Genomic DNA, 25,694 nt, shown 5'->3' with positions numbered 1-25,694 from the left:
CCAGAAAGAGACGTCACAGTTAGTGACATGTCACAGACGTGTTTATGCTCACCCAGATAAATTTATCTTGATGACATTTGATACTTTAAAAATAATAACATCTTGTTAAGTTGCCATTCAAGATAGTCACTGGGATATTTATAGCAACATGGAAACGCTGCAGCATTATAGGAATGAAATTAAATTTGAATGCCAGAGGACCACAGTGGTTTGGTCATTTACTAAATGTCACCAGTTTACAGTTATTATATACTTAACTCCAAAAGAAACGCGAATACGTAGATTGGAGGTTTTGAGTGCACTCATTGAAATACGTCCCAAAGTTCTTAAAATAATCGTTTCTATGAAAAACTTAAACAATTCGTAAAGATGAGATTTCATGTTATTGACATGTTAAAAATCGAGGTCGCATTGTCATTTGAAATGTCAAGGCCATGGCGCTTCTTCAATGGCGTCACATGCCACTCAAACATGTCCACTAATAGCGGGTGTGTCCGCCATTGCTGGCCATGACCGCCGCACACCTCCTACCCATGGAGAGGAAGATGTTCCTGATGAAGGCCCTGGGCACGTTGTAGGTGTCCACGACGGCCTGGCGGAGCTGCTGCTGTGTCACCACAGGAGCAGGGCGTTGGTTCATCATGCGCTGAACCTCGTCCCACAAGTGCTCGATGGGGTTCAGATCCGGGCTTAAAGCTGGCCAGTCCATTGTGATGATGTTGTGCTGTGCCAGGAATGCCTGGGTGGCCCGTGCCGTGTGTGGCCTGGCGTTGTCATGCTGGTAAACCATCTGACGGTGACCTGCGAAAAAAGGCACCACCACAGGCGTGAGCACTTCGTCGATGTAGCGCTGTGCTGTGACGCCCCTGCCGCGTCCTCGGCCGTTGTTGTCGAAGATGACAGGTTGTACACGACGTCCCCAGGATATGGCACCCCACAGCATGACGGAAGGCCCTCCCCAACGGTCCCTCTCCATAACACACGCATCTGTGAAGCGCTCACCTCGACGCCTCCACACCCTCATACGACCGTCGGCCCTATCTAAGCAGTAGCGGCTTTCGTCGGAGAAGACGATGTTCTGCCACTGTCGGTTCCGCCACTGTCGATGCAGAACAGCCCAGTTGTGTCGTGCAAGGCGGTGTCGCTGTGTGAGACGTTGTCCAATGTACGGTCGACGACAGTTCAGATGGATGGCGATCAGACGACGTCGTACCGTGGTGTAGGAAACGGGGCGGTTGTGGGTTCCCACTGTCTGCCGGGCTGTTGTGGTGGCTGGTACGAACCGATCACACATGTGAGTTCGGACGATGTAACGGTCCTGGCGCTGTGACGTCACTCTGGGACGGCCGCTACGTGGACGGTCGACGACGTTGTTGTTCTGTAGAAATCGGTCTATGAGACGGTAGATTGTCGAGACATGGACACCGAAAGCACGTGCAACCTGCCTGGCATCCATTCCGGCCTCCAAATTCCCCAAAGCTCTATGTCTGGAATCAGCGTTAAGTCGTGGCATCGTTGTATCGCTACTCGTAAAATGAGTTGAACATTGCTGTCTGGCGTTTCTTTTATACCCAGGCCTGGTAGTGTTTCACGTGCAATTCGCATCTTTCATGATCCACCCGTTTTGCATTCCAGATCGATTTTGGTCGTCAATTTCAGCACGTGCGTGACGTCACACTGTACTCGTTTTTTTCATGCGTTATGTGGAATTGGATACGCTGACAAGATGGCTATTGGTCAACTTAATCGATTTGTACATAGTTTATTCAAATGTGGGTTTTTTAATATTTTAAAATTTTCGCGTTTCTTTTGGAGTTAAGTATATATAGGCCTACTGCAGTTCTTCAATGTTTGGTATGTAACTGAAACATTGTTGGGATGATGATTACTGCTGTGTAATTTAGGGAAACTGTAATCAGGATGGATTAGAACGTTTACTAAAACTGCAAAAGAGAGCTGCAATGATGATATTAGATGTAAATCTTATTACTCCATCTGCCCCACTATTTAAACAGTTAAGATGGATGACAATGGAAACACGAATCCACTATCACAAATGTTTACAAATTTATAAATGTATATGCAATGAAGCCCCAAACCATCTTTCAAAACTTATTAATATATGTTGGAGAAAACAATCCCTACAACCTTCTAAATCTACAGGATAGAAATCTATTAATTCCAAAACCTAAAATGTCTTTATTTAAACATGCTTTCAGTTACTCTGGACCAGTACTTTGGAATCAATTACCTAAAGCTATCCGATCATCGCCAGATACTGCTGTTTTTAAATATAGACTCAAGAAATATTTTCTAAAATAATATCATATGTACATGTGTTTATTGCCATGTATATATTTTCTATTAGTTCATAAATGTATGCATTGTAATTCTGTATTGTTTGTACCTGTTACCCTCACTAAATAAAGAATTTATTATTATTATTATTATTATTATTATAATATTATCATTATTATAATATTATTATTATTATTATTATTTAGCAGTTAACCCAGGTTAATATTCACCAATATCAGTGTTTCTTCCAGAAATAATTTTTTGGGTTTGGTGCTATGGAATTGAATGCAACCAGTCACCAGGGGGTATGGGGGGCTTCCCCAGAAAGAAAATAGGTTAAGTTTAGGGTTAAGAAAAAATATTTTAATATTAAGAGTAAAGAGTAATAGTTAATTTTGACAAAAGGTTAAATTTAAAAAAAGAAAAATCTGGGTATGGCACCATACCCATTTTACTGTTTGGCAGAAACTCTGTACAATATATAAGACAAACCCTCTTAAAAGTAAGCTTTTTGTATATTTCCAGACCTAATCAAAATCTCAACAATAAAACCAAAACAATTATTTTGTCCCAGACTGAAACTGAGCCAAATTTAATAATCGCGCATCAGCTCTACCTGTCTTGTTTTCTGATGTTTTCTTGAACTAAAAAGGGCTCTTTTTTCATAATTTTCTGGGTTGTCGGCTATCGCTTATCAAAACCCGACACCCCCAACACCAAGTATGTCCCTGCCCTGTAAAGTTTTCAGCATTTTCTGTCCAATGTGATTTTGATCTCGGTCTGTTTTATGCAGTTTGACTATTAATTAAGTTTTGGTTTGGAAAGTTGTGTGTATTGTTTACAGAATGGAGAGGATGTCTCAAGGGAAGCCACTCTTCTGTGACATCACCTGGCATCCTGCAGGTGACCCAGAAAGCACTGAAAAACCAACCAGCTCCATGTGTATTGCTGGCACTCTGCTGAACTTCGTCGGCATAGAAACCATGCTGCACCTGACCTGTTGCAACCAGACTAAAGAATCCATCAAATGCATTCTTCAGAAAGCAAAGGACATGGGCATCAGAAACATTCTCGCCCTCCGAGGAGGTTATTAATGCTTTTAGTGTTTACTGCTACTAAAAATACATGTAGGAGAGAGCGTATACTGAATTGATTGTAATTGCCCATTGGCTATACAGGGGCTGATTTCAAGTAACTCGACAGTAGAGAGCTTCTCTAAGGTGTTACTGTTACATCAAAGGCCATGGTATGTATTGTCATGTTTGAAAAATTGCATACAAATGATTCCTTGCGGTTATGTATGAATGGATGCATGCATGTTACCAAACTACTATGTTTATAGGGGATACTGAATGAGTGACGACTTGATACTATTTATCATACGAGTTGTTTAAGAACGTATCTAATGAGCGAAAGCAAGTTGCATACATTTTTAAACAACAAGTTTTAAGAAATGGTATCAAATGGTAACGAATATAGTATCCTTATTTATCACCAACCTACAATTACTATGACATTTTTTAAATCTAGTGAATATGTATATATATTAAACACTTACGGCACCATGACCAAATTTTACCAACATATGAATATATTGGCTTCTGTATTTGTTTAACATATCGAAAGTCTATTTCCGTGAACTTACAAATATTCCATCATAGCTCTAAATGTAAGAAAACCCTTGAAAACTAAATATTTTTTTCCATGAAAGTGCATTTAAAAGTATTTTGAAAACATCAAAAATGTATTAATTGATGTAAACAAAGTTATAATATAAGCAATGTCAAAAAGGAACACGGTAAAGTTTTTTTTGTTAATTGACTGCTACAACAATCATGAGTAGGTTGTGTTTTCAAGCATAGAAATGTTATGTACACTGGAATGTTTGTTGGCCAAACTATTATCGGCATTATAAAAATCTGTTTATAGTGCCTCTATAATATATTGGTGCAAAATGGTGAATTGATCAGTTCTGGGGTGGGGTTTCCACTGCAGAAGACTGGATGTTTGATAAGACTGTTGAGTCTGTGTTCTGCATGCTTAGGCCGGCTGAAGTCGGCGACATTGCCGTGGAATGGGCTTGTTCCTATGCATGTATGTGATCAGGTGCTCATTTCAAAATACCTCGTTTTAAAAATCAGTTAATACTCTGTATAATTGTTTTATTAATGATGGTAAAACTGTTTTGATAATATCTTACTATATATGGATTCAGTTATTACAATTTATATTTTTAGTAATTAGTTTTCAAGAAATACAGATTGGTGCAGGGATGTTTTGAATGGAAAAGTAGTCCCATCGATTTACGTTAAACTAGTTTGTTGACCAGTCATGTTAACCCTTATCTACAAAGCTTTGTTACTGGAAACCATTGTTCTCAATGTGACGTACGGAAATGTTATTACACTGTGATCTCTCACAGGTAGGCGATAAATATTTTCTGTCCCTTACCGGTCGAACCAGAGTGAACTATAAGTTTCATCTCCATCCTGTTTTTCTGTTTGTTCTTTCTGTCTGTCCCACATATCCGGTATATTTTTCAGGTGTTTTTTTTTTTCCCCAAAGCCTTAAGATATTGAGCTAAACTTTTCTGTAGAACTTTATCATGTATTGTTACAGATCAAGTTTGAATTTCATTGCAATTTACCGTACCCATTTTTGACAGTTATGGCCCTTGAACTTAGGAGATAAAAACATTTGTTTTTGAGACTGGTTTTTTTGCAATGCCTGATATTGAGATATTGAGCTGAAATTTGTGTGCAGCTTTATCATGCTCTGTTACAGATCAAGTTCCACTTTAACTGCAATTCACCAATGTTCACCAATGTTTTACAGAGTTATGGTCCTTGATTTAGGAGAAATTTGTTGGGCCTGGTAGGGGACATGTATTCCTTTTGCAGTTCTTTCAGAATGTGTGTTTTACATATTTTATTTGTTTGTGCAAACTCCAAAAACTGGGATTCACCATATAAATTATCTTCACCATCTGTTGGAACTCTTATAAATTATCTTCACCATCTGTCGGAACACTTGTAAATTCTTTACAGTCTGTCAGAACACTTATAAATTATCTTTACCATCTGTTGGAACTCTTATAAATTATCTTTACCATCTGTTGGAACTCTTATAAATTATCTTTACCATCTGTCGGAGCACTTACAAATTATCTTCATCTGTCGGAACACATCAATTATTTTCACCATCTGTCTGAATACTTACAAATTATCTTAATTTTATCGCAATATATTTTGATTTTCAGTTTACTTGTCCTGGGAAGTGAACAAGTTTTAAGGACTGCATTCAAAAGGACCATTCTGATGAAACTATTGGAAAGTGCAGTTAACTTCTACATCTGGTTTCTTTGTGATGATTTCAGATTTGCCCACTGACCAGGAGAAATGGAAGGTCATTGAGGGAGGACTGAACTATGCATCTGATCTTGTACAACTCATCAGACAAGAGTATAGAGATCATTTTGTCATCTGTGTCGCAGGTTAGTGGTATATTACCATATATAGGCTATCAGTATCTCATCCTTTTACTGTTACTATGGCATCCATCATCATCAGGTTTGTCAACCCAAATGCATGTTACTGTGTGTCATGGCAATCCATTTAAATGCGTAGCCCAGTGTTAAAGTGCTTTCTTGATGTGTGGTTGGTCTGGGATCGATCCCAGTCGGTGGGCCCATTGTGCTATTTCTCGCTTCAGCCAGTGCACCATGACTGATATATCAAAGGCCGTGGTATATGCTATCCTGTCTGTGGGATGGTGCGTATAAAATATCCCTTGTTACTAATGGAAAAATGTAGTGGGTTTCCTCTCTAAGACTACATATATATGTGTCAAAATGACCAGATGCTTGACATCCAAGAGCCGATGATTAATAAATCACTGTGTTCTAGTGATGTCATTAAACAATACAAACTAATTTAAATACTTACCCCCCCCCCCCCCCCCCCCATTATTACTGTCATAGTTTAGGATTTGGATGTGTTGCGATGTCATAATAAATGTTACTTTTAATGTTGTATTTGTGTTGCAGGATACCCCTCCGGTCACCCCGAGTGCAGCAGTTACCAAGATGATCTTCAACACCTCAAAGAGAAGGTGGAGGCGGGTGCAGACTTCATCATCACCCAGCTTTTCTTTAAACCAGAGACCTTCCTGACGTTCATCGGAGACTGTCGGGCTATGGGCATCAACTGCCCCATCATTCCGGGCATGTTACCCATACAGGTGGGCTTTACGACAAGCACAAAAGATTGTTTTGGAGGAGTTTTGTTTTTCAGTCCCTACCGGTCCAACTTAAAGGAACTATTAAGTTTCATCTCCATCCATTTATGTTAGAGAGAAATTAACATTTTATTTCCTCCCTTGGATGTGTTTTGTTGAAAATTCATGTCATAAATTATATGACTTGTTTTTGAAAAACTGTTTTCTGATGCCTGTTATTTAAAACAAATCTGTAATTTCAGTGTGTATATTTTTAGTCCCCTACTGGTCCAACCTATAAGTTTCATCTCTATTCTTCTGTCTGTCTGTCTATCCGTCCATCTGTCCCACAGTCTTCTGTATGGGTTTTTTCACAATGCCTTGAGATATTATGTTGAAATTTTGTGTATAGCTTTATAAAGTTCTATTATGGATCAAGTTTGACTTTCATGGCGATTTACCCATTTTAATCAGAGTTATGGCCCTTGAACTTAGTACATATGAAAAATTGTTTTCCGAATTTATTTATTGCAATACGTCAAGATATTGAGATGGAACTTTGTGTATAGTTTTATCATGTACTGTTACAGACCAAGTTTACTTTCATGGTGAATTACCCTTCTTTTTTTTAGAGTTATGGCCCTTGAATTTAAAAGATACAAAATTGTTGAAGAACTATAACTTGTTGAAAAACTCTCAGAATGTTTTTTTTAAATATTATTATAGGCTTATCAGTCACTGAGACACATTGTCAATCTCTCTAAACTGGAAGTTCCACAGGAAATCATTGACACTATTACTGCCATTAAAGAAAATGATGAGGCTATTCGTAAATTTGGAATCCATCATGCTGTTGAACTGTCAAAAGCACTTTTGAACAGTGGCCAGGTGGATGGCTTCCATTTCTATACTCTGAATCGGGAAGTTGCAACAATTGAAATTTTAAGACAACTTGGTTTTTGGAATGAGGAGGTTCAAAAACCATTACCATGGAAACTGACTGCCAACCATGCCAGATGCAAAGAGGAAATCCGTCCAATATTCTGGCGGTGTAGACCCAATAGTTATGTGCATCGCACCTCAAACTGGGATGAGTTTCCAAATGGCCGATGGGGCAATTCCTCTGCAGCATCATTTGGAGATTTAAAGAGTCACCATCTGTTTTACTTGAAAAGCCGTGCTACCCTTGAGGAACTGCTACACATGTGGGGGGAGGAACTGACATGCGAGCAGGACGTCTGGGATGTCTTCTTCTGCTACATCACTGGAGAAAAGAACTCTCAGGGATACAAGGTATACAGTTATAGTCAAATCCTTTATTTTAGTTTTCTGCTACATCACTGCAGAAAAGAACTCGGGGATACAAGGTATACAGTTAATAACTGTTATAGTCAAATCCTTTATTTTTGTCTTCTTCTACATCACCGGAGAAAGGAATTCTCAGGAATACAAGGTATATTATAGTAAAATCCTTTATTTGCATGACATATATATATTTATCATATCACTACTAAGGAATAGCATTGGGCACGCCCGTTACATAAATCACATATTTTGAGACATAAGTATGCAAATATTTAGAACATAAGTATGCAAATTACATTATTACTCAAATTATATACCAAAACGTGGAACTATTTTCACCTGTCAAAATTGTTGACGAACAAACATGGCGTCTTTTGAAGTTGTCTTTTGCAAGTATGCAAAGTATGAGAAAATCCCCGCGATTGCAGAGACGTTATTCCAAAAATGTGGGCAAACACACAAAATCCCCTTCGATGTCCCGTTGAAGTTTTCAAGTTTTATTCTTCAAAACGACCGCGAAACTTTTGTGCTGACGACCCATTCTACATTGCTACACACGCACATACACACACACACTCGGTATGCCGAAAGCAGGAGAACAGTGGTTCCTCAGGCAATGCATTGGTAGAAATAAACTTGCTGGACTGATGAAAAACGTGTTCGAGTGGTAATATTTGTACCACTAAACGATTGACGAACCACTCTGCACACAAATATCTGGTCCAAAAACTGAACGACAATCACGTTCCTGCTCATTAAAACATGCAGATAACAGGACACAAAAATATTCATTTAGTTAATGCATACAGCCATATGAATCACAACCAACACAAAGAACTGTCGCACATTCTGTCCGCGATATCTACATCTGGTGAATCCTCAAGTTTGGAAATCCGACAACACTTTTAAATTCGAAACAATCACAGATCATCAATATTTCCGGCGGTGTGAACACACTGTTTGGAGGCAATGTCAGTGGGGGCAACATTGTAATAAATCTGGCTCAGCCTAAAAGTCCTGTTGTCCCCATAAAACAACGAAGAATCATTTTGGTAGATTCCGACGGCGACTGAACTTGATGAAGCCCTTAAATAGGTCAGTGACGTAGATACGCCTATGTCTGACAATGACATAGTATTCAGCAAAAGGCCGCGAAAAGTTATTTTGAAAAATTTGTCTATTGTCAGTTATTTTATTATAATTTCATTGTTTATATATAAAACTGTTAAATTAGTATTAAATTGTTTAAATAGCTACAATCGTTCTGTCCGTTTTTAACCTAGTTTCAGAAAGCATAGATAACCTTCAAGGTGTATTGACAAACCGATTACCAGCTGAGTGATTGACATGTACCGGTACATGTATTCATACGTCATAACAAATTGTTACGTCCGAGCGTTGGGGTTTTGTTTATTAATCATTTAAGTGAAAAATAAACAAAATTGCCAGTGATATGATAAATAGAATTCGTCACGAGTATTTTTTAATATGGTAAATATCAACCTCGGCCTGTTAATCTGTATTTGTCTCGCCAAAGGCTCGACAAATACAGATTAATGAAGCCTCGGTTGATATTTCCCATATTAAAAAATACTCGTGACGAATCCTCTATATATTTTTCCACATCTGAAATAAATTTTCAGTGGATCTATTTAACTATTCAGCCAGTGCACCACAAATGGTCGAAGGCAATGGTATGGGCTTTCTTGTCTGTGGAAAAGTGCATATAAAAGATCCCTTGCTGCTAATGAAAAAATGTAGCCGATTTTCTCTGATGACTACCAGTCAGAATTACCAAATGTTTGACATCCAATAGCCCATGGTTAATTAATCAATGTGCTCTAGTGGTGTTAAATAAAACAAACTTTAACTGAAATAAATTTGCAAAAATAAATTGTAGGCATGGGTATATAGAGGTCTTGAAAATTATTAGATGGATGCTTATGTACATCTTGTATATGATAAAATGAAACAATATCGAAAAGAAAAGCCCAACAAAAAGACAAAAGCAATTCATTTACATTTTCAAAAAAAGAATGAATCTTTTTCATGCTGAGGCGGGATGTAGCCCAGTAAAGCTCTCGCTCGATGTGCGGTCAGTCTGGAATCGATCCCTGTTGATGGGCCTATTGGGCTATTTCTCGTTCCAGCCAGTGCAGCATCAGACCTGTCAACCCTCCCGGTATTTGATCAAGTCTCCCGCAGGAAAAACATTTCTCCCAGGAAATCGTTATTTTCTAAGTATAAAAAAAAATTCAAGCTACCGTGGCTGTGTATTGACATTCAGTGTTGCCATATATAAAACTATCCAGTTTAGTCCTAATAACACCTCTTACTCGTAAAATGTCTTCCCACTGGATTACATAATGCAAACTTCTATGGATGGAAGTGCTAGAGTAGATGGCGAACGCATGCATCAATACACACAATGTCAAAATCACATATCAAAGGAAGACGACAGAAAGACCAATTAGCTGTATAAACAATACTTGTATCAATTAGATTTGTAGGTTTGTGCAGTAAAATGTTATTAACAAGAGTACACTTCAAGGGATTATTTTCTTACAATTAATAAATCTTGTGTTTGACATAACGTTACTCACGGAAATAGGTAAAATTCCGGTATATTTTACACGATGTCAGTAATGAGCTTTTACGTATGATTAGTAGAAATGATTAGTGGAAATACAATGTTTATTGCATGGTTATGGTGATTTTAAATAAGTACCACACCACTGTACCTTATTGTAGTAAAAACTTAATATTAATTTATAAGATTTAGGCCTATATAAATTTGTCTTGGGTCTACTTTTCACGAAACACAAATAACGATGCAACCTGTAAGTGTAATACCGTAAATGTACTAATTAATGTTGAAATTTTTTAGTGTTAAGATTTTTGGATAAAAGAGTTATTTTTAAAAATATGTATTAAATTATAATAATATTTAAGAATAATTAAAACAAAATTTAATATATATAATTTTTATTTTTATTATTATTTTTTTTAATGCCAATAACTAAGGTTGACAAGTATACATGACATTATGTAGTGTTCATATAACTTATTGTAGTACTTTTTAAAAAGTTGTGTTAAATCGTGTGCAGTTAAAAAATCTCCTGTTTTTTGACAAAATCTGCTTTTTCAACACACCACCTCCTGCTTTTTCTTGGCATAACAAAGGCCGTATTATGTACTACCTTGTCTGTGGGATGGTGCATATAAAAGATCCCTTGCTGCTAATCGAAAAGAGTAGCCCATGAAGTGGCGACAGCAGGTTTCCTCTCAATATGTGTAGTCCTTAACCATATGTCTGACGCCATATAACCGTAATAAAATGTGTTGAGTGCATTGTTAAATAAAACATTTCCTTCCTCCTTTTCAATGCTTGTAAACTTTAACCCTCTGTTCATTAGGAATACAATTCATTATACTTTTGAGTGAATAATGGTCTGCTTTCATTGTTACAGCATCTGCAGATTACAAATTTGTAATGATATATTTAGTTTATCAGGTGCACGAATGTCCGTTTCATTCGTGCATCGGTTATGCCATTTTATTTGGCGTAACCGATTTACTGTTCATGTAAAATTTATTGAATGATTACTCCCGGCAACGTACCAACATATTTTTATCGCGAGTACAAAACATTCCCAATGCAGTGCTTTTTCGTAGCGCATAAAGTAACCAGTCAAGTTTGTAAAAATATCTTGTGAAATAGGTACATTCCCATTGGTTGTTAGAAGGCATTATAGCCGAATTTATCCAATCAAAAATGGTGATATTGTGATGGTCATTACAATCTTGAACTGGAACAGCAACCAGGGTAAACCAGAGTCACAGTGACCCTATTATTAACTGTAATTCTGAATCGGACAGTGATGACGACGACAGTGTCGATGATAATGACAGAGACAGTATCAGTATCCACTGTTCCTCAGATGAGGAGGATAGCACAGTGTCTCCCACTCACGACTGAATGTCATGACATTATATACACATAAAAGACTAATATTATAAAATTAATGGTAAGAGATTGCCTTGCAGTGAATTCTTATTTATTCACACATAGTTATGCACACATGATGATGTGTTTTACATAATAGATCAAGCCTTGACATTCAATATATTTTGGTAATTTATTACAATAGTCCTAATCATTATTTTTTTTTTTAAATCTCTTAAACATTTGTATACATATACTTTTTACTTCAAAATTATTATTTTGTAAATTATAAAGAAAAAAATCAGGTTATGCAAACCAAAATAGGTTATGCAAATTTTTTTGGCATTACCCCTTTTCAGGTTATGCAAAAAAAAATGTTTGCGCAGGCCTGGTTTATGCAAGTTTTGGAGATTGGTACACCTACTTAAAACATCAGTCACTAATAACTTCAAATTGATCAGCAACCGTCAATAAATTTGGAAAAGAATATATATTTTGTTATTTACCATGCCTATTTAATCCAATTTAAACTAGGTAACGAAAGTACCTTGGGATGACTCGGAATTGTGTCCAGAAACGACATTGATTGCTTCTGAGTTGGCAAAGATTAACAAACGAGGCGTTCTGACAATCAACTCACAGCCCAACATCAATGCTGCGTCCTCATCTGACCCAAAAGTTGGCTGGGGATCACCAAATGGTTACATATTCCAGAAGGTTTGTAATCGTTTGATTTTTAGTTGCCAACTGTGTATAAAATATGGATCTCATAGATGCATGCTAAATTCTGATATGAAAAACATGTCATTCATCAACATAGAAGGGGCGGGATTTAGCTTAGTTGGTTGAGCGCTTGCCTGAGGTTCATGTGTTGCAGGATCGAATCACCTAGGTGTATCCATTCAACTGATTTGGTTTGTTCTTGTTCCAACTTGTCAAAGGCCGTTGTATGTGGTTTCCTGTCTGTGGGAAAGTGCATATAAAAGATCCCTTGCTGCTAATTGAAAAACGTAGCGGGTTTCCTCTGATTACTAGTTTGAATTGCCAATGTTTGACATGCAATAACCGATGAATAATTAATCAAGTGGTGTTGTTAAACAAAACAAACTTTAACTTTCATCAAGATATAAGAAACAAATAGGATGCCTTATATTTAATTTACCTGTAGTCATATATAGTAACCATCGGTTTTGAACTGTTGACTTTATGTTTAAATGAAATGTTTGTCTGACTTTTTTTCAGGCATACCTTGAGTTTTTCACATCCAAGGAGAATGTGGACGCACTGAAGAAAATCTTGCCAGACTATCCGTTAGTCAATTATCATATAACAAATCACAATGTAAGTTCATTTTTAAATATTTTATTCTAATTTGCAAATCTTGATATTGACATTCACATCTTTTTCCAGCCCCCACAAATGATTTGTACTGGGTGAAAATGCTTGGGGATTTTGTGGGGGTTTTTTTTTTGGGGGGGGGGGGGGGGGGGGGGATTAATTAAACATGGATACATAAAAAAAAAGAAAAAAAAAGTAATATATGGGGTTAACAGTGAAGTTAGAAGTAAAGAAAGAAAAAGGTATAAGGGGGAAAAAAGGAAGGAAAGAAAGAATGAATGTTAAGTTAAGACTTTCAAATAGAAAGTAGTAAATTTTGTCTTGTAATAACTACTTTTGAACAATATATTGCTATGTCTTGTTTCCAGGAATATTAACCAAGGTGTCCAATATTCTTCATATTTTTTGTAAAGTGTATTTTTTCAATGTGTATTCTATCTTCTATAATGTTTAGAAGTGCATATAATTATGTTAGGTTTCTGTTTCAGCATATAATATTTAACATTAATAATGAGCCAATTAGCAAATATTATACTTTTGTTGCCGTTTAAAATTCCAAACAATATTGTATGTTTATCAAATTGTATATAATTATGTTCACCGTGGTCCTGTTACCACAGTTAAATTTCTTTTCATATAACTAAGACAAATGTTCCAATGTTTCTGACTGTGTTTGGCAAAACTCAGATATTTGATTCTATATATACTCAAGGAAAAAGGCTCCTGTGCATCGCTAAAATCTCAGTGATAATTATATTTTTAAATAAATAAAAACCTTTTGTTTGCAATGCATGTATTATTTATCTGTTAATAATATGGTGGATCAGTCGTGCACATGCAATTGACAAAATACCTTTAAAAAATTAAAGGGAATGGTTACACAATCATTTTCTGAAAGTTTCATCACTAGACATAAAGTAAATGCAATTCTGTATACATTCATTTGGTGCCCAGGAACCTTTTCCATTAGTATATTTTATTTTATAAAGAAAGGGTTTGTTGATATTATTTGATGTTAGATTCTATATTGAAACCATAGTAAAGTTAGGTCATTTATGCATAAAAATGGTAAATTATAGGAGTTTAAATTGTCCAATAATTGTTGCCTTTCAACATAATAAATAGGACAGTTTAAAATAAAATGTTTTCATCTTCCACAGCTTGGAAAACAAACAAACAAAACAAGTCCTCTGTTCAATAAATTTTTTAGGTTTACAGAATCTCCCAATTTCAATATGAAAGTTAACTTAATTGTTCTTAATCTTTGCATCACCCAACCTAGTAAAATTTTACTTTTAACGCTGATAATAGTTCTTTTCTATCATTTTAATACTAAAAAAGGTGTGGCTTATTTGGACTGATATATGTTAATTGTGTCATGACTAATGTATGTTAATTGTATACTAATGACTATTTGAGGGTGAGGAGGATTATACCAACTGCCATCTGTATGAGCCAGTGGCTGTCACATGGGGGGTGTTCCCTGGCAAAGAGATTGTGCAGCCAACTGTGGTGGACCCCATAGCATTTGTCACATGGAAGGTAAGTTGGAAAGGACAGGAATATTTGTATCTAACATGGTTATTTTGACAGGCCACTTTTAACCAAACAGCAATACATCTATAGATGGAGCAGCATACAAGACTGCTTTTAATATACAATTCATAAAGAACTGTTTGCAACTTTGTCTGGTACCTAGTGTTGATTGAAACGGCAGCCCACAATCTATATATCTACAAAATATTATGGTTTTTTACCATTACATTGAGGTGCCATTACAGCCAAATTAGTTCCGTTTTTGCCAACAAAAATGGTTCCGTTTTGATAGTGGTTCCAATTTAGCCTAATTCCCAGGAAACGGGGCCTGTCAAAGGTCAGTAGTTCCTAAAACATACGTTGAAAGTATGTTGCCAGTGTGTTTTGAATAGAAAGAAAAAAATGTTTTATTTAACGACGCACATATGGTTAAGGACCACACAGATTTTGAGAGGAAACCCGCTGTCGCCACTACATGGGCTGCTCTTCCGATTAGCAGCAAGGGATCTTTTATTTGCGCTTCCCACAGGCAGGATAGCACAAACCATGGCCTTTGTTGAACCAGTTATGGATCACTGGTCAGTGCAAGTGGTTTACACCTACCAATTGAGCCTTGCCTTGCACTAACTCAGGGTTTGGAGTCGGTATCTGGATTAAAAATCCCATGCCACGACGCCACCGAGGCCGGTACATTTTGAATAGATTCTTCTATTAAATACTTGCGAAGTTTGTAAATCTATATGAAAGAAATGTGAATAACGTAGTCTTGATCAGAATATTTCAATGTGTATTGATTTGTTAATCGAGGTTTGGGGTCGGATTTCGTTCGTTTGCCACATGATGTTGATAACTTACCAAGTGTCCTAAAGGGACAAACCCTAGTGTCAACCCGTGAAAATTACACTAATTTAGTTAATCTACAAACATATAACACATTTGGATAAAGTTACAATTGAGTGAAACGTGAGTCTGTGACTTTGAAATGGTGAAATACCCTCTAAAAATAGACTAAAACTCGACTCCATAACTCTTAATTCTCAGATTCACATGCATTTTTTAAAATATGAGAAATGCCTTTTGTGATATTAAAATCACCAGCATGACCAAAAACACTCTGAATGTACAGAAGTGGATAATCTAAACAATAAAATCTAAATAAAGTATGATTTCAGTTATCAAAAACGGCTCTAATAGTCAAAACAATGCCTGAGGGGAGGTCCCTTTAATGTTTTTGTCATTAAATATATATATATATATATACATATACATACAGTGGTGTAGTAATGGGCCGGGGGGGGGGGGGGGGGGGGGGGGTGGGCGCACATGCACACACATACATGCTGCTACTGGCTCAAGAAAGGCCGCCCGCTTCCAATGCCAGTGATATTTAACTATTGCTAAACAATAATATTTTTTCTATAGGCTGGCGGGCTAGTAAATCTTAGTTGGTTCTGATCTGGCGGGCTAGTGAAATATTTATAATTTCTGCACCCCTGTGTATGTAACATTTCACAGGAGAAAGAATCAATATTTTGGTGATTATTGATCTATGAAACTGCCCCGTTAATGGTTATTATATAAGGCATTATTTTTGTTTGTTTGTAGGATGAGGCCTTTGCTCTTTGGGTGGAGACATGGGGACATTTGTACCCAGCAGACTCGAAATCAAGACTGATAATAGACGACATCTACAAGAATTATTACCTTATCAATCTTGTAGATAACGAATTCCCCAAGGAGTCCTGCCTTTGGGAAATTGTTGACAAGATGTTGTCACTCACTGAGCATACATCAAGGAGGTAAAATTAGTCTTGATATTATTTATTGTTTTTTAATATTTATTACATACCTATTCAATCCTACTATAGTGATAAAGACATTTTCAAACCATGTGATGAATTTATCTTCTAGGCCGGAACTTTTAAATGGGGAATACCCTTTTTATTTTTACTGTAGTTGGCACATTTTTGTTACTGACATCATATGTGATTTACAAATTATGTCACATCGTATTTGAAACATTACACAAGGCTGCCGCAGAGTACGATTCTTAACGTTAAGTAAATCCATGAAAGGAGTATTGATCATGGGTTTTCGTAAAACATTACAAGAAGGTATGTAATAAAGTACAGACCTTCACATACGTTGTTTTCACTTCCTATTTATCGCACTCGTTTATTTTGCACAAGAAAATACCACTTAACTGATACCCTGTCTTGTGGTATATAAACTTGTGCAATATATAGGAAGCAAAAACAACGTATGTCAAGTTCTGTATATGATTTGTCAAAAGTACACTTGAAAAGTAGAAAAATATTATCATAAATGTTATTTTTATTTGCAGATATTGGTCTATTTGTTTATACTTTAGTAGAAAACGTGCATTCAAATTTTGTTAGATTCCTAAGCCTTGGTAGAAATGCAGGGGCGGGACGGGGACATAGCCCAGTGGTAAAGATGTATGGTCGGTTTGGGATTGATCCCTGTTGGTGGGCCCATTGGGCTATTTCTCGTTCCAGCCAGAGTACCACGACTGGTATATTAAAGGCTGCGGTATGTGCTTTCCTGTCTGTGGGAAAGTGCATATAAAAGATCCCTTGGTGCTAATGGAAAAATGTGGGTTTTCTCTCTAAGACTGTCAAAATTACCAAATGTCTCCACCGTAGGACTTGCAGTTCTTCGGAGCCCATCTGCAACCAGATGTCGGCCATGTTCAGGTTCCAGTCAGTCGTTGGACGAAGATAGTTATTGATCATCAGAGCATTGGCATCTCAGATGTCTTTCCAAGAGTGGCAGAGTCTTTTGGGTCTCTTGATGTCAGCACACGACTTGACGCTCAGAGGTCGACCAGTTGCGTCGAATCCAGGTGTTCCTTCCATTCGGTACAACACTCCATATTCTCCGTTGGTGGCAACACTAATCGAACGTCTTGGACAGTCTCTCTTTGCGTCCCCTCCAAGCGACTCACCATCTCTTCGCAGATGTGTTTTTAGAAGGTTGGGGAGCTCATCTCAGCGACCAGACACTGTCTGTGCTGTGTTCTCCAGAAGAAGCCGATCTACACATCAATCTTCTGGAGATGTTCTCTGTTTACAACGCAATCATCCACTGGCATCCGAGGTTGTTTGGGGCTTCCCTGATGGTAGCCACTGACAGTGTTTCTGTGGCGGCTTCCATCAGTCGACAAGGCGGTACACACTCCATCAGTCTTCTGCAGATGACGTTTCGCCTGTACGACCTGGTGGACAGCATTGCACTGCAGATCCGTGCTCGACACATTCCGGGGGTATCCAATGTCCTGGCAGACGGCCTATCCCGTCCGTCAGCTCCGAAGTCAACCGGATGGATGCTACATCCGGAGGCTTTTCGATGGGTTTGCAACTGACATTGGATTCCAAACATCGATTTGTTTGCCACAAGATTCAACCATCAGCTTCGAGTCTGTGTGTCACCAGTCCCGGATACAGACGCCATAGATCTAGATGCCTTGGCCATCAGCTGGAATCAGATGGATGCGTACGCCTTTCCGCTACCCATTGCCCAGTGTTCCATTGCCGTCTTCTCTTGATCGCGTCAATGTGGCCAACGAGAATGTGGTTTCCAGACCTCTTCAGGCTCGCCAACCCACATCCTCTACCTCTGCCAGATTGGGATCAGCTGCTGTGGCATCCCACATCACGGTTACACCATCCGCAGCCTCGCTTGTTCTGACTACACTCGTGGACATTATCACCAAAGGCTTGAAGAAGGGGTTTTCTTCTAAGTCTTCTGCGGCAATTTTGAAGGCTCATTGCTCATCTACTACTGCTGCATATAATGTTCGATGACTGTGCTTCCACCGATGGTACATCTGGCAGAAACTACGAACTCAATCTATTCCGGTGCCTCGACTTGCAGACTTCATGATGTATCTTCGTACGTCTTGAAGCTCAAGGGGTCGACCATTGCAGGGTACGTGTCTGTGATTGCTACGGTTCATGATCCAGCTACTACTATGAAGCTGTCTACCATCTCTGAGATACACAAGATGATCAAGGGATTTAAGCTGGAAGATCAAGTCCATCGCTTTTGTCCACCGAAGTGGGACTTGAATCTGGTCTTATGGTCCTTGACGTTGGCACGATATGAACCCTATAGAAGAGTCATCCCTGGAAGCATTAACATGGAAGACTGTCTTCTTGTTGGGTTTAGATACAGCTGCACATGTTTCCAAGATTCATGCCTTAGATGTGGACCTGATCCGGTTTCACCATGACCAAAGTTTTGTTACCTTGGGGCTCCTTATGAACTTCATGGCCAAGAATCAGCTGCCTGATCAAGCTTCTCGGTCCTACGTGGTACAAGCCTTGTCATCCATTGTGGGTCCGGACGATGTGGAAGATTTATCTTTATGTCTGGTGAGAGCTTTGCATCATTCCATAGAGAGGACTCGCTCGTTCCATCAACGCCGTTCAAGGTTGTTCCTCTTCTGTCACCAAAGTCACCTGGAAGACATTACCAAGAATATGGTCTCTTCTTGGATCCGGTCTACGATCCTGTCTGCAGACCAGAAGGAAAGTTTCTCTGGCCGCCACCATGTCCCTGCACTGTAACACACCCATTCAACACCTACTTTCTGGTTGTTCTTGGCGACGGACTCCATCTTCGATAGCTACTACTTGCGAGATGTCTCTACCGAGGATGTTGAGGGCTTCCATCATCTGGGACCTGTGGTGGCTGCGCCGACTTTGGTGAATACTAGCTGTCCTTGTCGTCGCTGAGCTGCTGTTGACTTATAGACTGCACACCAACATGTCTATCAACTCAACAAGTGAGGACTTGCTAAGACTTCTGTTCTTTGCACCTTTAACATGCACTGGTGCTGGAAAACATTTCCCTTGCACTGTACTTGGCCATACGTTTCCTAACTGAACTAACACTTTTTTGGTGTACTAGCCAGAAAACTTTCGGGGATTTGTTTAGTTCAGTGTTCTTACAGATGCACCCGCACCCATACTATGTTGTTGCTTGTTTGTTTACTAAAAACACTCCAATACGTTGGGAGATTACCTAACACCTGCATCTCTGGTGGTACATCTTCCCACCCTGTCGGAACCAACTTGAGATGTGGCTTCACGGTTCCTGTTCCACGTGTTTCGGGGGAGCCGTACATGCCACTGACGGATGCCGCCTTTTCTGGTGGTGATTGCTAACATCACCTACATGGGTTTGTGACGGGCATCCCTAGGAGGGGAGCTTACCATGGTTGGCCTAATTCTTCCACTTGTCAGACTCCATCCGGTCTTGGGGAGAGCACTTGTGCATCTGCACCACCATCTATTGAATGCTGCACTTTGAGGACAGGTAATGTGAAAAGAAATGGAGAAAACTTGGAGTGTTTTCTGTGTTTTCTCTTTTATAAATACATTACCTGCCCTCACGGATTTATTCCTGCCTGAGCCTCCCCGCTTTCTGTTCTCCGCTCATGGAAAAGAAGGAAGTTGAAGTCACATGACCGTCCCATTGGCTGTTGGGATGTTCGGACCAGACCATTCGCGTGCGTGTGTGTGTGTGGGGGGGGGGGGGGGGTGCACTTGTGAGGACAGGTAATGTATCTATAAAAGGGAAAACACTCCCAAGTTTTCTCCAAATTATTATGAAATTGTGTGGTTTTGTTTTTGAAATAGATTATTTGACTTCTGCTAATAACTTTGGGATATTTCACCAGCTAGATTAGGGCCTGGATGGTAGTGGTGTTCTGATGATGAATTATAATTGAAAATGGATCAGTTGGCAGAGAACATTTTGTTTTCAAAAAATTTATTAGCGACGTTTTTGGTCAATTGAAAATTGATTAGCAACTATAGTTTAATGAAAAATAATAATTGTGTAGTGATCTCTTAAGTTTGTGTAGCAAACTGAGATGCAATACTGAAAAAAACATGTACCTTGTTGGGGCTCTTGTGATGTGATAATCAATAGACTAATTGTTAAGATGAAGTGTAAAGAAAAATGTTTTCGAGTTGATCTAGTTTTAGAAAACAAAGTTATTTGCCTGAGAGGATTGTCATGCAAATATGTTAAAATTAAATTCTTTGAGGTATTCTAAGGAAGTGGGTTATAGATATTAAAAGTGTTTTGTCTTTACTTTCAGGTAAAAGATGTGTTTGAAATAACTCAACTGGACTTGGAACAGATGTAATATGCTGTGTATTAGACTGTTCACCATTTTTATGTGAACTATGTTTCTTCTTTTTTTAAGTAACAAGTTATACCCATAGTCTTTCAATATTTACTTGTCAGATAATAATTAGTATTGTGTTTTTTAAACTCTTTTGTACATTTGGAATTGATCAACAGGCAAAGCCTTTTAAGATCTTTCAGTATTTTACAAATGGCAACATTTACTAAAAGATGGTGACTTTGTCCACTTAATAATTGGATGGAATTTTATCTCTTGTATGATTTCATTAGTTAAATTTGCAGTGGAGGAACTTACTGAGGGCAGCGTGTCACTATTTACAGAATGATATATTCTCATTAACTTCGGACCACTGGATTAATTTGTGACAAAAACCATGTTGTGCAGGTACAAGTTTATAACTTTATTAAGTTTATTACTCACATATATTAAATTAAATGTTTTTATAAATATCTGAATTGGTAAGTATTATCTTGTGGGGTTTTCTCATTTTTATGACATTTTAGATCAGTTAATGTTGATTAAAATTAGGCAAAATATTGAAAAAGTTGTGTTTACTTATGAGCATTTGTTCCCAATAACTGTTTTTCTGAACAAAATTATTTTGGGAAACAAACCGATTCATATCCCAATATTTGATGATTTTTGTTGGTAAAATTATCAAATTTATTATAAATTTAGCTGTCACAATCAGCTATCAATTCCTCAAATGACTGCGACGTTTCACCACTGAAAATACTTGCCGAAAACCATTTTTTGTACTAAAAATTCCCAGGTATTTTCCATTAAAAAAAAGAAAGACAATGTGTGTGTAATGATTTGAGGGTGAGATGTAACAGAATATATTAGAACAAGTCCTAGTTACTCAGTTCTATTATGGTGAGAGAACATTTTAAGTATTTATTTTATGCAGAATTTGTGTTGTTGCTATAATTCTATTTTGCAGGTATTCATCTGTACTGTTATATTTTTTATTCATCAAAATGTACCATCTTCTTCTGAATATTTTGCTTGTTACGTGAGATTAGACAAGCAGTATAATTGAATGTTTTATAAATTGCTTAATATTTTTCTTTAGTCAGTAGCCTGTTGTGTGACGACATTGGGTTTCCTCTGTCATTACAGATGCATAAAATTTATATAAGAGTACAGATGAATACCTGCAAAATAGAATTATAGCAACAACAAAATTCTGCATAAAATAAACACTTAATCATAGTGTGATGCAATATAGCCGTAATGAAAATGCATCGAGTGTATCATAAAATCAAACATTCCTTCTTTCCTTCAGACTAGTCCATAGTCCCAAACGGTAGTTTAGAAGGAAGTATAAAGTTGTTAATTACTGGATGTACTGAAATTATTTTCCAGCATTCAATAAGGAAGCAAACTAGTTGTGTGGTTATATTTAATTAAAAACGTAATTGTGGACTCATAAAGTCCATATACATGAACACAAAACTTTCTGGGATTTGTTTTACATTTGATCATGTCACCCGTCCAGACATACTAATAGAATCTATCACCGTATAGATATAGATATGGCAATTCCAATCAGAGGGACAAAATGTTTTTTGTGAGGGCCGAGGTTTACCATGAGTTATGACGTCATGGCATATGACGTCATAAATTATGACATCAGGTGTATGTAGAAATTGTCCAGTACCGGGGTACTAGACAGATTTATCCTGCACTGTGCAAAAGCTGGCTAATTCAGTCTAGTAGGCAAGAAATGTTCCATGCTGAAAAGTCCACTGGATACAATTAAAAGATTGGAATGCTTATACATGTACATTGTATTTTAAATCAATAATTTTGAGACTTTCAAGAAATAAAACAAATTGTTTTAAACAAACTTGTCGTTTCATCGGGATTTACAAGTAAGTTTATTTCCTAAGGTCGACGACAGTCATGTTTCGGACGCTTGTTTTGGCTTTGTACACAATAAATAAAATGTCTTACACACCCGTTGGTGAGAACACCATGTGTTATTTCTGATAACACAGTTAACAATTTCAAGACATATGACTGGCTGCTTCTAGGTGATGTCCAGTTAACCAGTGCCATACATCCAATAAAAAAACAGCACAGTGGAAATCAATTACACTGTGACATATAGTTAACCTGGTAATCATGTGTCTGTGACATGTAAGTCAGCTACAAGTGCAACGGCTGTAAATATCTTTTTGTCGATAAAGATGTTAACATTTGTTTAAAACCTGGTTTTTGACGATATGTAAAAAATAGAATAATACATTTGTGTTCGTTTAGATACCATTTATCTCACAACTTGTTTAAAAACGTATCAAAACTCGCTTTCGCTCGTGAGATAAATGGTATCTAACGGCCACTCATGTATTATTCTCTATATATCCAACATTTTTGGATATGATGTATTTGACAAAAGGTACTTTTTATTCCTTTCTTTTAAAACTTAAACTCTGTTATGAAAATAAAAAATACAGACCTGTAAACAGCGTTGTCTGCATCACAGGTATCCCCAAACAATAACGTCAGATATGTTATAGTAACGTTATATCATATGTAACTACAGTATTTGTATTAGGGATTCTGTTTGGGGGTATTTGGATTTCAAGTGAAATTACGGTGAGATATGTTATATTGTGTACGAAACGTGACTGTCATCGACCTTAGATACAAAACTGGCTTTATTTTGTAACACACTGGCAAATGTACACTGTTGGTAATGGGTGAAGCATCTCCTCTCTTTGGGTGTTTGTTTTAATCTCTGGAGTCCTCCATAAAGTACAATGTAGTACACATGTAATAAGAAACTAGCTTTTTGTCTTGCTTTTTTCAAAAGTACACAATATAAAATGAGTTGGACCCCAAAACTGTAAGCTACATGCATTTGTTTTAAAATTGAAATAACAATATATTATTTCAAAATAATACCTATTAATACAATATTATGTGGAAACATCAAATGGTTTCACACCCCAAGTAATTATTTATATAAAGAGAATGGACAGACTTTCATGAATCACTGGAAGCCGTTTATACTTTCCTAGAATTACTTCATTCTACCATAATTTAGAAATGTACTTTGTTACTTGTACATATATAAATATTATTGTAATCTACAGTAAAGTACTCTTACTGCAGTGGGTCAATTTCATTTCGAATGTAGGCAATGTTTGAGATAATTTATTACCAATAATAAACACAAAGGTATAAATCCAGATCAAAAGAGTGTTCATTTAATTACTATATGTGTATTTTGGGGGTAGGGTTTTTTGATGAACTGGTTGGTGGACAAATAACTTGCTCAAAGACTATAAAATCTATTTTAATAGCGATTTCAAAATTCTTGTTACAATACAAAATTATCTGCAACAACATGGAAATTATTACCTGCCAATTCTGCTTCACTCGAGGAGGAAAAACTAATTTTAAGGAGAGGCCACATTATCTCTGGTTCAAAGCCGATATCATAACAGTAGTATCACCAAAGATGGAGAGAAATAGGAAGGCACAAAGTTGTAGATAGTGTAAATGTAATATAGTATCATAACAAGAATTGAAATAGTTATTAAAATAGACTTCATAGGCTTTGAACAAGTTATTTGTACACTGACTGGTTCATCAAAATATAAACTTTTGGCTGCGACTTGATATTTCAAATGGTACACGAGCATGTTAGTTATGGGTCATGAAAACGGTATTCATCACAATCAAGAGACAGTATTATAACTGAGTGTAAAAAAAAAAACCCCGGCTTATAAATAACTTGATTGAGCAAATTAATTTTAATTAAAAACAGTATACTAGTATACAATAAAAACAATAGTTAATATAAGTTTCAACAGTTAGCAGCACATTTACATTTAGTGTCGACACGGGTGCGGTCTGGACTAGACAAACATCCGTGACACTGTAAAATGCAAGTGGTCACTGTTTTAACAAGGCGACACCACTATAGCCTTAACGTTAATGAAAGGGCCAAGTCAAATTTATCAAGGTGAAGTTTTGTGTCGGTTCACCCGCTGGCATGAGGAATGCTTTAACTTTTTCAACTTAAGTTGGCAAAATGGTTTTATTTGTATCACTTGACTGGAGCTCATTTTAGGGTTTGATTGACTTTGCTATTTTTATAGTTGTTAGATGGTTCAGCTGTATTGGTTATTGAATAGCAATGATTTTCTCTAAATTTAACTAACCATTTCTGTAATTCTACATGTTTAGTTAGTGTTTAAGAATAGAAAATATTTATTGCTACTATTTAATAGGGAAGCTATATGATGACATATACATCGGATTCAGTAGTTGGTTATATTTAATGAATGCAGTGAAATTTGCACACGGTTCCATTATAACACAGTATCCAGGTTTTTTTTAAACTGCCATAATCAGCATGATAATCAGTAACTTCAGACCTGATTTCTCATTAATGGTTCAACCACACTTCCAAATCAGTTTGAGAGAGATCAACAGAAACTTTGCAGGTTTTTTTTAAACTGCCATAATCAGCATGATAATCAGTAACTTCAGACCTGATTTCTCATTAATGGTTCAACCACACTTCCAAATCAGTTTGAGAGAGATCAACAGAAACTTTGCATGTCATGTTAATGATTCAATCTTAATCTCTAAATCTATTTCTATTTGAATTTTGTACATAAACTTGTTAACAACGTGATGAATGGTTAAATATGATCTTCATGTACCGGTATTTTAGCATAGTTTAGGGTTTAAGCCACTTGTATCGGAACTGCTAATGAAAAATCATGCCATATAATCAATATTATATAGACTTCAAAGTGCTGTTTGTTAAGCATAATAAATAGTTTTGTTTTTGTTGAAAAATAAATATAAACATTTCTAATAATGAAGTTTTGTTGTTACTGTATTTTA

General features: G+C 37.0%; 1 protein-coding gene and 1 long non-coding RNA gene across 3 annotated transcripts in view; both read left to right on the top strand.

Annotated features, from left to right (window-relative positions):
• The window catches only part of LOC121390023 (methylenetetrahydrofolate reductase-like), a 29,761-nt gene extending 6,923 nt beyond the window's left edge, over positions 1–22,838 (top strand). For both annotated transcript variants that reach the window (XM_041521720.1, XM_041521721.1), the window contains exons 3-11: positions 3,143–3,384; positions 5,675–5,791; positions 6,344–6,537; positions 7,240–7,806; positions 12,299–12,481; positions 13,007–13,105; positions 14,522–14,644; positions 16,244–16,437; positions 20,772–22,838. In XM_041521720.1, the coding sequence (XP_041377654.1) occupies positions 3,143–3,384; positions 5,675–5,791; positions 6,344–6,537; positions 7,240–7,806; positions 12,299–12,481; positions 13,007–13,105; positions 14,522–14,644; positions 16,244–16,437; positions 20,772–20,775 (1,723 nt within the window). In that variant the 3' untranslated portion in view covers positions 20,776–22,838. The remainder of the gene's footprint in view (positions 1–3,142; positions 3,385–5,674; positions 5,792–6,343; positions 6,538–7,239; positions 7,807–12,298; positions 12,482–13,006; positions 13,106–14,521; positions 14,645–16,243; positions 16,438–20,771) is intronic.
• Positions 22,839–23,204: 366 nt separating this feature from the next.
• LOC121390233 lies at positions 23,205–25,665 on the top strand. Its single transcript, XR_005960182.1, has 2 exons — positions 23,205–25,168; positions 25,286–25,665. It is a non-coding gene; the product is annotated as an uncharacterized LOC121390233 (long non-coding RNA).
• The last annotated feature ends 29 nt before the right edge of the window (positions 25,666–25,694 follow it).

Source organism: Gigantopelta aegis, chromosome 15 (assembly GCF_016097555.1).
Source record: "Gigantopelta aegis isolate Gae_Host chromosome 15, Gae_host_genome, whole genome shotgun sequence".
Taxonomy (NCBI): Eukaryota; Metazoa; Mollusca; class Gastropoda; order Neomphalida; family Peltospiridae; genus Gigantopelta; species Gigantopelta aegis.
The sequence above is the reverse complement of the archived record's forward strand: the minus strand, read 5'-3'. Positions and strand labels throughout refer to the sequence as shown.